Below are 15,636 nucleotides of genomic sequence, written 5' to 3'. Positions count from 1 at the left end.
AATTTATCCTAGAGCAACCTTTCTGCCTTCTAAGAGCCATATTTGTTGTAAGAAAAATCTAAACTTCGTTCATTTTTATCCATTGAAAACATTCTGCAAATATAAAGCAATTATACCCCTAAACTCCCCTCCCCAATCACTTTAGATTAATTATGCCAGAGTAGCAAAAGAAAGACTGTGCAACTAATGAATGATTTGACGCAACACTATAGTACATGGTATTCAGTACATACATCAGCAAGCACAAATACATGCATTATCTTTTTTGTTTTATGAAAGCTGATAAATAATTCTTTTAAAGGGGTATGAGGAGAGGAGGTGGTGACAGTTGATTGACACTATAGTAAACTTTCTCCTGGCTGGGAAATTCTTGTTTAGGGTGAAAGTTATTCCTAGAGTGACATTTCCCTTGGAGAAAATAGACTTCAACCTTTCCCATAGGGAAATCCTAATCAAGAGCCATTTGTCTGTTGGAAAAACTACCCTCAGGACTGGTATTTTAATTTAGGTTAGTGGGGGTGGGATAGATAAATATGTGTATTACAGTGGATTTAAGTCTTCCTGTCATCATTTATTTTAATTATTATCGTCATCATTTTACAGATGAGCCAAAGAGGGTTGAGAACATCAGCTGCCGTGTTTACAACTGGGAGATGATGAATTGTACCTGGGACCTGGGAGTGGACTATAACCATCCAGAGAACATTGGAGTCTCCTTAGTCTGGGCTATTGAGTGAGTAAATATAGGATTAACAAGGGACACCTCCCTTTAATGGATTCATACAATTGTTGTGCACAGAACCTAGAGTCGCGGCTTGGGAAAACTATTCATTTTCTCAAACTCAGGACTGGGTAAAAATTGACTGGTCTAAGTAAAACTTTACTACTTACTCAACCCTGTATCAAGTAAATGCAGATTTGCACTTTGAAAATAATAATAATAATAATGAGGACTTTGTATAGCGCCTAATCTCTAGAAGCTCCTAGCGCTACACAACATTAGACAACACATATAAGATAAAAAGCATAAAATAATATTATTACTAAAACAAACACCGTGAAATTAGAAAAACATTAAAAATTAAAAAAACATGCTGAGAATATTTCAGGTAGGAAACATTATTAGGTCTTTAAGTTTGTTCTTGCAGTTGAAATAAGTGAGTTTTGAGAGCCCTCTTGAATGTGATCACTGTGTCTTTGTGTCTAAGTTCAGTGGTCAATTCATTCCACATTGCTGGGCCCTGGTATGCAAAAGGATGCTGTTTTCATAGTGGGAATAATGAGTGTATGATTGTCAGAAGAGGGGCGTAAGTATCTTGCTGGTGTGTACACATGGGTGAGATTGGATAGGTATGTTGGACTAGAGTCCGACAGTGAAACGTAGCACAGAGAACAAATTCTGTGTTTGATTCTGGATCAGATGGATAGCCAGTGTAGGGTACAGAGCAGCGGGGAGGTGTCCTCTGATCGTGGTACTCTAAGTATGATCCGAGCAGCTGTGTTTTGAACTTTTTGAAGTTTCTGGAGTAGATATTGAGATGAACCAGACAGAATTGAGTTACAATAGTCCAGTCTTGAAAGTACTAATGAACACATGTGTTTTAGTGGCATCAGCTGAAAGATATTTGCAAATTGAGGTGATGTGTCTCAGCTCAAGATGTGCAGCCTTGCATATGTTCATGACATGTTGGTGCAATGTGAGAGTACTGTCCAGATTAACACCTAGGTTTCATACTGATTGTGTGAATTTAATGTTGGCATTGCTGATATTTATTGTTTGAGGTAAAGGATGTGAATGAGAAAGTCTGTGTTGTGATCAGAATGGCCTCAGTTTTATCATCATTCATCTGCAGCTTGTTACATGTCATCCATGATTTCATATCAGAAATGCATCTCTCTACACCTTGGATGGTAGCATCAACTTCAGTTGGTGGCTAGATTTGTATATTTGGGTGTCTTCAGCGTACAATTGGTGAGACACTGGATGATGATCTATGACACTTGAGAGCGACTGAGTGTACAGAATGAAGAGAACAGGTCCAAGAACAGACCCCTGTGGAACACCACAACATAGATCAACTGGGCTGGAGTGTATTTCCATTTGCAGATACAATTTGTGTCCTGTTGACCAAGTAGGACTTGAACCACAGTAAGGCTGTATCATGAATGCCAAATACATGCTGGAGATGGTGAAGTAATATATCATGGTCTATTGTGTCAAATGCTGCAGACAAATCAAGGAGGGTGAGGACTGTAATCTTCCGCTATCCAATGCAGAGAGAATGTCATTAACTACTTTTATTAGAGTAGTTTCAGTACTGTGGCAAGGGTGATATGCAGATTGTACATTGCTAAAAAGACTGTTTGAATCTAGATGAGATACAAGCTGGGATAGAACAACCTTTTCTAAGATTTTTTATAGGAATGGGAGATTAGAAACTGGGCGGTAGTTCTTTAAATCATTATGGTCTAGTGTTGGTTTCTTCAGCAGAGGCTTTACAATGGCAGTTTTGAAAAATGATGCAAATTCCCTGGATGAGAGAGAGAGGTATTAATAACGTTGGTGAAGGCAATACTGGACCTAAGCACTCAAGCAGCAGTGATGTTGGAATTGGATCAAGTTCACGTGACTTTGGTGCACTCTTCATCACGATTGTACGTACAAAATCCATAGAGACAGGTTCAAATGCTACTAATGGTTGCCGCTCAAATTCTGTATCCTAACTGTATGGTGATGACAAGTCAATTGAAATTGTGGTGTCAAGCTTATCTCTAATGGTTTATACTTTGTCACGGAAGAAATTTGCAAACATGACCAGAAGGTCGACTGGAGAGAAGGTAGTTGGAAGTGGTGTTGATCTGTTCCTTGACATTAGCTTGTTAGTAATCTCGAAGAGCTCTTTGCAGCTGGAACTTTCCATGATCTTAGTAGTGTAGTGGGCTGATTTCGCTGCATGGACTATATTTGTGACATTCTTCTTAGCGACTTCATAGATTTGTTTATGAATAGTGAGTCTGGTGGAAAGCCAGAGCCACTCAGCTTTACGGCGGTCTCTTTATGCAGTGCGAAGCTGGTCCCTAACACTGCTATACCATGGAGAACACTTTTGAATTGATATTCTGCACTTGGTAGCTGGGGCATGTTTGTCAAGTAATGAACGCAGACAGTTATCGAGTTGTTCTGCGGTAGGAGGTAAGCAAGTTGTTAGGTTAGCTTGGATGTCGTGCATTAGTTTGGTTCTATTTATCATACGGAGGTTTCTTTTACAGTAAAACCTGTCATGAGCGACCTCTGCTATGAGCGACCACCTGTCATTTCCGACCACAATCGTAATGCACGGATCGATTTTACTATATAAACGCTCTGTTATGAACGACCACCTGCTGAACGCGACCAGCGACCGCGATTTCTTGGCAAAATATGCATTTTGACACTGCTATGAACGACCGCATCGCCAAAAAATCAAAACAGATTGACACCACTGACCTTAACTTAATCCTTTGTAAACACTAGAGCTCGGGATAAATGTAGTATGCAAACAAAGTGCACATTAAATAACACTATAGTTGAACAACCATATATCGGGATAAACACCTCTAACCATCATTTAATCCTTTGTAACAAAGACTGCATAAATAGCAAAGATTGCTCTAATAAAGTATTTAAAAATAATTTGTCTTGCTACAGTACCAGTTTTGTAAAATTTACAACTCCAGCGTACGGTGTCATTTGTAAACTGCAGTAAACCAGACTAAAGTACATGTCACTAACCGCCATTGTAGTGCCGAAGTCATGTGAATAGCCAGTAAGAGTAACATCAAAGGGAGTAATGATGGATATACGCAGTCAATTTAGAGGTTTGTATTTTTTCTTTATCTGTATGAAAACTCACAAAACGCCGGTAGTCCTTATGTCCAAGTGAGAAATCGTTTGAAAGGGCTTCAGTGTTGGTTTGAGTACGTCGTTTGCTTTCCAGTTAATCCATAATGCCTCGAGGGTGAATGAGCTCATTGTCTTTAATACTAGTAAGTGAGAATCATTTCCGGATTTTTTTTAAATTATTTTTTATTTCTTTTGTTAGTGTTTCACCAGACCACAATCTGTTTACGTGGGTGCAGATGGTCGGAACATTTGTTTATCGAGCTATAACGCTGTTGATTTAAACTTCGTCTCAGAATAAATGTACAGTATTGTTTCCTGATGAGTTAATTATGTCTTTTGGTTTCATTCATTGGTACATAATATATATTTATTCCACAATTCCCCAAAACCTGATCAAAACCGATAGTCTTTATAACGTCAACACTAATAACAACGGCAGAATCTCCGCTGAAAAAAAACAAAAATTTTAACACTGGAAGAAACGATTAATGTCATTGAAAGAAATGAAAAAGGCGAGACCACTCGCGAAATAGCAGTCAGCTTAAGCGTCGGTAAAACGCAAGTTCAAAATGTAATCAAAGACAAGAAGTCCATTAGAAACGAATGGCAGAAAGGTGCACAAGCACAGAGGAAATATGCCACGGCACGACGGACAGTTTACGGAGATCTGAACGAGCGAGTATGGGAGTGGTTTTGTGTCGTAAGGAGTAAAAACATAAGTGGGAAGTTGATTCATGAAAGGGCAATAATTGAGATACATGTTCAGACCAAATAGCTGAGTAAAACATGTCAACAAAGAAGTATAATGGATTTCTTTAAAAAAAACAAGTGAATAAGTGTATAAAATAAGATATATACATCATATCCAACTGTTAATTTTTTGTATATATTAATGTGATGTTGAAATATAAATTTTATTCTCGTTTGATAGATGTATATCTTTATTATATAAAGACATTTTGAGAGGAATGCATACATTATTTAACAAGATTCATGAATAAAGGATATGATACATGTACAGTGAGTATGGGTATTATTTATTTTTCAACAATGCTAACTATTGACCCTGAAAACCAGTCCATTTTCACACACCTCTTATGAGAGACCACCTGTCTTGAGAGACCGCTTTTGATTGGCAGAAGGGGCGGTCTCTCATAACAGGTTTTACTGTAGTAGCAGATAAAGGTGGAGGGTTAGGGACTGATACATCAGGATGGCATATAATGCAGAGGTGATTTGATGCAAGGTCATGGGATACCAGGGAGGACCGTAGAATGTTATCATCAGGTCTATGAAGAATCCAGTCTAAAATGTGACCATGTTTATGGGTGGGTTGGTTAACTGACTGTTTGAGGTTGAAAACATTAATGGAATCTATGAGTTTTAATGTATTTGAGTTTCCGGGACAGTCAAAGTGAAAGTTGAAATCTCCAAGAATAATCAGGTTGCCACCTATCGAATTTCCATAGTCCAGGAGATTCAGAAACTGCTCCAAAAAGAGTGAGTCAGCCAGCTTGTTTTTTTTTGTTAGGAGGAGGGCGGTAAAGGCAGAAAAAATGGACTGACCTTTGCTCCAGTGTGAGTGTGGTTTGGACTAGTTCAAACGATGTGTGGTCGAAATTGAATGTTGTGGTGTAGTTAAGACGTTTTATCATAGAGTTCTTTGTGATGACAGCAGTTCCACCTCCGTGAGAATTACGGGGGAACGACTTGATGGAGTAACCAGTGGGTGTTAGATCTGCACACTTGGGCTCAACGTCTGATGTTTTTAGCCATGTTTCTGTCAAGAAAAATATGTCAACATTTTGGTCGTTGATAAAATTAACTATTTCTGTGCGCTTTTCCGGTGGTCCTACTGACTGGGCATTGAATAATGCAATGCACAGAGGTATTTCTTGGATAGTTGACACAAAGGTTGACGAATTAATAGGGATTTGAATTAGGTTATCTAAATTAACAGTCGAATTTTTTTTTTAATGGTTGTGCCGAAATAAGGGAGATAAATGGGATTCTTCTTCTTGTGCTACGCCGGCCAGCTTTGAAACTATGTTTCTTTTTTTGCTTCTGTTTACATTTAGGTAATGATGAATGTATTCCCAGTTCGTTTAGTCTAGAGCACAATGTAGTGTGGAGAGCCAAGGACTGGCGAGTATCATGTGATGGCGGTTTGTTCAAAAACAGTGGAGCAAAACAGCTGAAAAAGTCTAATTGTTCTTGTTTCCAAAACAAGGAGATGAAGAAACACATACGAATTTATTAGCCATACATAATGAACACAATAATGAAGATGAAAACAGGCAACAAGCACAAATATCATGAAAATGGCACTAAAAAACAGAAGAGCTGCGGAACAGCTGCTTCAAGCTGGTTAAGCGATAGCGGTCATCTTGTCTCATCCCATAAGTCTGAATGAATTTTCTACCTATAGCAGTTGTTGGAGTTCTGCACCAGTTAACATTTGGTGTGCATGAAATATAAATAACTTAACCTGATTTGCCTGTTGGTTTATCAGTCTAGAACATTGCCATGTAGGAAACCTCTGTTTTTCATTTACACAGTTACATGATGTAAACTTGACATAAGATATGATGAACATACTAGTTTAGCACCAAACTCTTTATTTCCTAATGGTCTTTGCATTTACGCTTTATACTAATTGAGGTATCATTTATCTGATGGTAATAAACTTTTCCTTACATTCAACTTTAACGTTAAAGTCAGACCTGTGAGAAGTTAAGAGATAGATAATGCCAAAACTTTGTGATTTTTCATCTGGTCAGTCAGTGTTACAGTTGACTGATTTTTCATCTGGTCAGTCAATGTTACAGTTGACTGTGATTTTTCATCTGGTCAGTCAATGTTACAGTTGACTGTGATTTTTCATCTGGTCAGTCAATGTTACAGTTGACTGATTTTTCATCTGGTCAGTCAATGTTACAGTTGACTGTGATTTTTCGTCTGGTCAGTCAATGTTACATTTGCTGCATGTAATCACTATTGTCAAGACTGAAGCTTTATTGATACTTTGTCATACCATAGGAGAAGATGTCAGCAAATATTTATATACATGAACGCAATACTTTTCCTTGCAAAATGTTGCCATCTTACATTTAAAATGGGTATTTCAAGAGCCTGCCATTTCCTACCAACTTTCACATGATGCATAATGTAATCTATAAAGCAGATAATGTCAAGACGGCAGCTGATCGGTCACTTTGGATCTAGCTGGGGTAATGACCTAGAAATGTTTCAGTTAGTTTGGTCAGTAAATAATCTTCTTTTTTGTGGTGCCTGTGTATGGCTCTCTAGAATGGAGGTTTTACCATAATGGTCATTTAGTATGAATTTTAGACAGTTGACAATGTTTACTGTCATTTTTTGTGTGGAAAGTAATTATATGTTGATACACCTGCTGATGTCTTTTCTTTGATGTGACAGTATATTAATAAAGCTACACAGTCTTGAAAATACAGGTGATCTGGAGGAAGTGTAACAATGCCTGGCCAGATGAAAATTATGAAATTTTGATATTCTCTGTACTCATAACTTTTAATGAATATAAGCTATGCTACCAGACCCTGATTATGGAATTTCTTTGACCTGATGAGTGATAGAGCAGCATTTTCTCATTTGACTGGTACCCACTACATAAAACTTTTATGTAGTTAAACTTTTACAATTATAGACCAGTCTGCTTTCTCAGGATGCTGGTTATCAGATCTCTTCAATACAGTGTTGTTACTCACATACAGAAACTGTCATATTTATCAGACATTTTATATGGCAAGGGTTTGTATTGTTGGACTATTTCATATTGCATGTGCACACAAGTGTGTGCATGTTTGTTTTAAAAATATGTGCAGAAATAAAAAGAACAATGTAAAACATATGTGTAACTAACCTGACTGCTTGCAAGATTTATGGGTCCCTTTATGAAAAAAATTGATGCAGTTTCATAAGAGACACCAAAAAAGGCTTGCAAAAACAATAATACAATGGATAGGTCATACCATATTTGGAGGCAACTTTGTTCAGCACCAAAATAGTATAATTTTCCATTTTGTCCTTGTCGTGAGAGGCTACCCATTTCATTTGACCACTTTCTCATTGCAGAAGATGTGTCCCATAAGAGGGGAACCATTGAGCATATTTCTAACATGTATCTTTCACGTCACCAATATATACTGTACTGCCTCACCTGGCTTTAAGGCCAGCTGAGCTTATGGTATGGTCCTGCTTTGGGTGTGCACCATCCAACATCGAGTCTGCATTATCTTTCAATAATTGTAATTTTTAACTTTTGAAGAATAAAAACACTGGACCAGTTTCAGTCAAACTTGGCATCGGCGATGATGTCATTTGCATTTTTTGAAACTTTGTATATATTTACATCATCACTTCATTATTATTGTTTTTGACTGTTCTGGTAACCTAGTGGCTAAAGCATACACCTTGGATGGCGGAGGTCACAGATTCAAACCCTGGCTGAGTCATACAAAAGACTTATAAAAATGGTATTTAGAGCTGCCTTGCTAGGCACTCAGCATTAAGAGGTTAATGTTAAGATTGGTCAGCCTGGTGTCAGGATAATGTGACTGGGTGGGACATGATGCAGCATGTCTGCATCATGATGCCCTAGTGCTAGACATCACTATAAACTGCCACATTGCAGACATCATAGCAATATGACTGAAAAATTGTTAAAGCTACATTAAAAATCCAAAACACACACACACGCACACACACATGCACTATATTTGTTACAGAATTCGCGAGTGAATAGTTTCTGTGAAATTAAATAATGACAGTGAATACAGTTTTTGTTGAGAATGCGACTGGTAACAGATCTATACAGGTGAAAAACCACAAAGTTTATCTTCGGAGTAATATTTATGGTTCTAGTACTTGTTGTCAGGTGGTTTTCATGCAAATCAGACATTCAGTTCAAAGGTTAAATTTTTGTTTTAGTGGCCAGTATGAGTGCCGTCACTTGACAAGAACTTCCTGTACTTGGTTTCCTGTGGATGGACCGGACTCCTTCAAAAGTGACATGACTTACCACATGAAAGTCATCATTATCGATGAAAAAACTAAGGAGGAATATCGAGCCAGTAAAACATATACAGCAACAACTTCCATATTGGGTAAGCTTGGATTTTGTTAGCTTGTCTACAAGAGCAAAAGATGGTATTCTGTCACTCTCCGTCTGTGTTTATAATTGTCACTTGAGAACCATGTAATGGAGTTTAATGAAAGTTGCTCATAGTAATGATGAATATATAGCAAGAAATTGTTTTAATTTTATTTCTTGTTAGTCAACAACTGCTGAATTATCATGGTGATAAATGTATTTCGGTCACTTCATTTCTTCAGCAATAAGCACATGTTTAATGACTAGACCCACCCCATCATTTACAATTTTTTTAATCAAATTGTTATCAAAGAAAGCCCTGTGAGATGATAAGCCCATTTCCTCACTTTTCATCACATTAATAGGTGGGCTTAATGGACTTGTTTTTGGAGAAATACTTACATTTATTTCAGATGTCAGACATAAGCATCCTTTTTAAATACATTGACATTAGTAGTGTTAACATTTTTGTTATAATTATGCCATATATACTTAAGTCCAACTGCAAACTGCATAGACCCAGATCTGCTACCACATAATGCACTGGTAGATCTGGGTCTGTGCAGTTTGTTTGAACTAATCCGTAAAATAAACACAATAGACTGATGTGCTGGTACATTATGTGACGGCAGATCATGGTCTTTGTTATTAGCAGTTGGACTCTGTTTTTAGATGAATCAAAATGTTTGCAGAACCCTTGTTTATCTTTATTTGAACTCCAATTAAAGAATTGATTTTATTTTTTGTAGTTGAGCCAGCAAGTGTTAAGAATGTGACAGTTTCTAGAAACAGCAGCTGCATTTCACTGCAATGGAAGCATGAGAGGATAGAGCGACAGTTGTTCTACAAAGTCCAATTTCAGTCCCAATGGAACAAATCTGATCTCTGGAAGGTACTGTGAGGCATTAAATTGTTATGAACATTAAAGTTTAAAATTTCAATTTTGCAAGTGAAGTAACATTGCACAATATGCAGTTTTCAGGCCGGAGCATAGTTTTTCATGGAATAGATTCAGAATTAAGCTTTGTCCACTGAGATAGCTTAAAGGAGTAGATTGTCTTGCTGCTGACACAGAAATCACTTAAAGTAAGGTCAGTGAAATTTGATAAACATGGACTTTGCAATTGTAATTAAAAACTGCTTGACCCATGCAAATTAATTTTGGTATACTGTATATACTAACATATAAGTTAAGTTTAACTTCATAATGTGTCAGCAGATCAGGGTCAGTGTTGTTTGTTTTATTGAACACTCTTAACACACTGCACAGACCCAGATCTGCTAGCACATTCTATGATGGCAGATTCAAGTTTGTGCAGTTTGCAGTTTGTATCTCAGTTCTATGACTGCTTTGGTGGCCTAGTGTTAGAATGTCTGCCTTGGATGCAAAAGGTCATGGGTTTGATCCCCAGCCAAGTCATACCAGCCACTTATAAAAAGAATGGTACTAACAGCTGCCTCACTTGGCGCTCAGCATTAAGAGGTTAGTGTTAGGACTGGTAGCAGTATGTCTGAAAAATTGTTAAAGCAACATTTAAAATCAAAATCAAAATCACATCACATCACATTGCGAGTTTGAATATTAAGAGGTTAGTGTTAGGATCGTTATCCTGGTTTCAGGATAATGCGACTGGGTGGGACATGATACATATCTGCGCCATGATGCCCCAGTGCTAGACATCACTATCAACTGCCACACTGCAGACATCATAGGTTGGAACCCAAACCAAGTTATACCAAAGACTTATTTTAAAAAATGGTACTAGCAGCTGCCTTGATTGGCACTCATTATTAAGAGATTAGTTAGAGGTTCTGTTACACAGGTAGATGCCAGTTTGTACAGATACAATTTGCCTTTGTACCAGGGAAAGATGATGCTGTCATTATTTGTATACTGACGAACTGTAAAACTTGTTTTAAGTCTTGAAAGTTAGCTGTTTATACTTCAGAGTATGTAAGAAGCTGACTTATTCTTTTCATATATTTGTAGTCCCATATCTCTGCAGAATTTGATCAGTGATTTTAAGCAACAACGCATCACCAGAGAGTCATTTCATCTATTTGATGGGTTGCAAGGGTTTGCTGTTTGATTCAGGATGAAACAACATAAATTAAAGCACTCGTTTTTTGGTTTCATTGATGTTAATCTAAGCAGACACTTTCTACTTCATTTCATATTTATTGTAGAATCTGTAACCATGGCACAGGAACTGACAAGTTCATCTTTTTATTTTAGAAAGGTACTAATGATAACTCTGCACCTGTTCCCACTACAAAAGTTGCAGATGAAGATTAACATAATGGTCCAATCTTAAAGGATTACTTGTCAAAGGCTGTTTCACCTTCTATGGCACATATCCCATATTCACATAAAGAGAAATAAAAATAATTACTGCAAAGAAATTGAGAAACAAGGAGTTTCCATTTCAACAGGCAGTTATGTATTTCAATTACATATTTCAATGGGGTCCCGAGTGGCAGAGTGGTCTAAAGCGTTCTCCATTACAGATCACTGCCATCTCCCCTCTGTCTGCATGGGTTCGAGTCTAGGATTCGGCCAATGTGGGTATGTGAGAAAGCTTGCCAGTAGCTTCTCATGGGTCGGTGGTTCTTCTAGGGGTTTTCCCTGGTTCTTCCTCCACCATTAATACTGGCCGCCATGCATAGCCTATCGTTTGCTGAAAAATGGCGCTAAACCCAACAGCAACAACAACATATTTCAATTCCATGCATCATCATTGACAATAAACCAGTTGCACTGGGACTTGAAAACCATCACTAATAATTTCTTTGTTATGGAGTTAAGGTTCTTGTCCAGTAGTGCTTTTATTTACTCTTGTTCAAAGTATGTTAATATCCACATGTTTGTTTGCTGGTGGTGGTGGCTTAGTATGGATTTTGCCAGTTTCATTTTAGAGATGACAAAGTCGAATGACCTGGCCATTGTGAAGTTGAAATCTTTTACTCACACAGAGTCACTAAAACTAAAGATTTTATGCAGTGCATGGAAACACTTTAAATAGTATAAGTGAACTCTGAACCAAAGTTGTTAATTTTATGTTGATTAAGTTGGTGACTGATGGGGATGATACTGGAATGGGATTACACAGCATAATTTACTAATTTTATCCTATCTGTAACTGGGTAAATTTTGAAGTCAGCATTATTAAATGTAGCTAAAATTATGTAATTCATTTTATATTCTTCATGTGAAGCAAATTAGGTACTTTTAGCTACATTTAATGATGATGACCAAATAATTTACTGAGTCACAGATAGGTTAAATTTCATGAAGCTGTGTGGAGCAAATTATAATGTGATGGTGTTGACTTGTGATGATGTCCACTGCAAACACAGTTCCTATAAAGGTCAGAAACTCATTCATTTCATTTTCTTACTCTAAAATATTGTTTACAATATAATTTTCTGAATTCTGTGCAGCTGATACACCTTGCATTGATGAGATTGGTTGATTAGCATTTGTGCCAGTAAAATGTGTTCTTGTACCAACTTTCTCCATCTTTGACGATAAGAGGTACTAGTAGTAGTGCAAACCCTAGTGGAAATGCTGATAAGTGTTAGGACTGTTCAGCCAGGTGTCAAGATAATGAGACTGGGTGGGACATGATGCCTCGTGTGTGGCATGATGCCCCAGTGCTGGACATGACTATAAACGACCACATGGCCAATATTATAGCGATATGACTAAAATTGTAAAAGCTACATTAAAAATCTAATCACACACAGATAAATGGATGAAGCTTGGTATTCATGTATATTGTCACCAGATGTGATGCATTGACATTTGTGGTCAATTCGTCAAGGTCACAGGTCAATATTTTAATGTTTCTTTTGTTTCTGCTTTTTATATGATAAAAGCATGTATATTTTATGTCCAGCATTACCATATACAACTGTGTAACCTGTGTCTAAATGTAAACAGTGCAGATGTAATGTTACATAATGTGCCAGCAGATCAGTAGATACATTGTTCACATGAAATCATAATTATAATCTATAGTATAGACCCAGATTGGCTGGCACATTGTTGGACTATAGATCTGAGACAGTTCACTAATGGCTGCACATTATAAAGAGCTAAATTCTAGAGCTGAAACAAATAGCAGACATGCCAACCCTCCTGTTTTTTGCTGGAGCTCCCTGAATTCCACTGCACCTCCCGCACTATTTTTTTTTTCCGGAAAATATTCATTTGGTCAAAAAAATCAGGAACAATTTGTTTCATTTGATGAAAAATGTTTTGGGATATCCTCAGCATGTAAGGCCGGAAGTACACAGAAGTTCTTTGAAAAGCACGCAAACTTGAATCCATACGTTTGGTGATCTCTTCTATAGTGTCTAAAAGAAAGGGAGATTTAGATGAAGTTGGAAAGTAAACAAAATATAAAACTTCTTTCCAAGCTTCTTATAGCCTGGAATTTCCATGCCTGGCTTGTGGAAGTGACAAACATAGAGCATTTTGCAAGACGTGCAATTCATGTTTCATTGTTGCCAGTGGTGGGCGTGATGATTGTTGTCAACATCTCCAGTCACAAAAGTAAGTTTTTAACCTTACTGTTTATTTTTATGGCCTTAATTGTATGCTGCAAATTGTAATTTTGACTGCCAGAATAAAAATTATGATTATCTTTGGCAAAATTAGGATACACTGATAGATTGGTTCAATCAGGTACAGTTTAATAAACAACAATTGAATTGATACATCTGCAGATAATACAAATACTAAGATTTCATTATTATTATTATTATTATTATTATTGTTATTATTATTATTCAACCATAAACACGAAAATGTACTTTAATAATTTAGACTTATCAGCTCATTCCTAAGAACTAGATCTACATGCCTAAGATATATAGTATGATAGGGAAGAGAAACAAATACTTAACTGTGCCTGAAGTTTTAATAAAAAGTAAGAAACATTAAATGCAATTCATTTTTTTGAATGAATGCAATTTATATTTTGTTATCTTTTGTTTTCAAGTGAGTTTAAATTTCATGTACTTTATTTCACAGGTACTTAACATCTGCACAGACTAAGAGAAACGCCCTGGAATTTGGGAGCCTAATTCAGCAGCTGCCATGGACCAAACTTGGATGAAGATTGGTGAGATCAGAGATAGCATGGGTCAAGCAAAATTTGGATTTCTTGCCAAAGTAATGAGCCATATCCTTGCCATCCCTCACAGCAATGCATCCTGTGAAAGAATATTTAGTTTTGTCAGGAAGACTAGGACTGACTTCAGGAGCAGTATGAAAACTGAGACACTAGAAAGTCTTCATGTTTTTAATCAAGAAGGTATTGTTTGCTCAGAGAGACAGTTTGACAAAGTCATGCTTAAAAGATGCAAAGGAGCAACAACCATGTCTCTCCAGGAGTAGTGTTAATTGATGTTCTTCACTGTCAAGTTTTGTTCACTCTGTTATTTATATATAGTTATTTATTATCAAAAAATAAACTGTTTTAGAATTGAATTAGTATATGTTTCTTTGAAAACCATTCTCTTTTTGTAAATGTGTTCAACATGTTTCTCCCTTGATGAAATGCTCCCTGCAGTAATTGAAATCTCCCTCAAAACTTTTCTAAATCTCTCTTGAGGACTCTTGTTGGGGTTGGTCGGTCTGAAATACCTAGTTATCCAGTTGGAATATTTGTTAAATGTATTTGAAAAGGATTAGAATATTCATTGATGTTATTGAAGTATCAATTCCATCCACATTTCTTTGCTTTCAAATTTTTAACACTTCCCACTCCATGTCAAGCCACATCAAAATCTACTTTAAAAACATTGCTAGGGTCTTGAGTAAATGCTGGAGGATTCAGATGAAAAATCAAATGAATGCAAGTGTTATTTTCTCTGCTTATATTCAAATTCTGTTCAGACAAATGTTCCTTTTGTGCCAAGACAGATGATAAAAGGCAGAAACTTGATTACCTGTTCATTTAAATGGGGGAACTATCTTAAAAATTTCTTTGAAACTGATTTGTTTACAATCAAAATCAAACAGACGTTCCCAATTAAGATTTAAGTAAATCTGGATACTTTGATTGCACATGTTCAGAATCTGTACATGACGGATGTTTCCAAATGGGACAGACATTTTGACCAGCTGTGTAACGTCAAAATCAGACATTGGAATTTTCAGCTAAGCCAGAGATTCATATTCATACTTGACAAATAATTGTCGTAACTGAAACCTATACATGGGTATTAACCTAATTTTATACCAAGATGTACATTGCAGAAATAAATGGCCTTGTGACTACTGTAAACTAGTGTAATCCATGTAACCTGAACCAGTGCCAGCAGCCAGGGAATAGTCACTTGCCTCAAGCAAGTTTAGGAGTGAACTATTTGGTTTCATGTGAAAAAACGTATTATCAAGAAGTAAAGTCATTTGGAAAAGAGCAATGGAAAGAAAAAGTTAAATAATCCCTACACAACTTAAAATAAATGTTGATAACTGTGGCTTTGAGATTATGCAGAGCGGTGACAGCATAGAAAGCTTATTGGATATATTTTGTTCCAAAGCCACAACAACTGGCTTATGTACATTCTTTTGATGTGATGTGGATATTGGCATTTTATTGACTTTTAC

At 36.7% G+C, this 15,636-nt stretch overlaps 1 protein-coding gene across 4 annotated transcripts in view; it reads left to right on the top strand.

Annotated features, from left to right (window-relative positions):
• The window catches only part of LOC149807885 (interleukin-6 receptor subunit beta-like), a 197,527-nt gene that overhangs the window by 127,629 nt on the left and 54,262 nt on the right, over positions 1–15,636 (top strand). For all 4 annotated transcript variants that reach the window (XM_089971622.1, XM_089971604.1, XM_089971613.1 and 1 more), the window contains 3 exons: positions 604–733; positions 8,852–9,027; positions 9,764–9,906. In XM_089971622.1, the coding sequence (XP_089827748.1) occupies positions 604–733; positions 8,852–9,027; positions 9,764–9,906 (449 nt within the window). The remainder of the gene's footprint in view (positions 1–603; positions 734–8,851; positions 9,028–9,763; positions 9,907–15,636) is intronic.

This window comes from Sinohyriopsis cumingii, chromosome 1, assembly GCF_028554795.1.
Source record: "Sinohyriopsis cumingii isolate HCF-2022 chromosome 1, ASM2855479v2, whole genome shotgun sequence".
Classification (NCBI taxonomy): Eukaryota; Metazoa; Mollusca; class Bivalvia; order Unionida; family Unionidae; genus Sinohyriopsis; species Sinohyriopsis cumingii.
The sequence above is the reverse complement of the archived record's forward strand: the minus strand, read 5'-3'. Positions and strand labels throughout refer to the sequence as shown.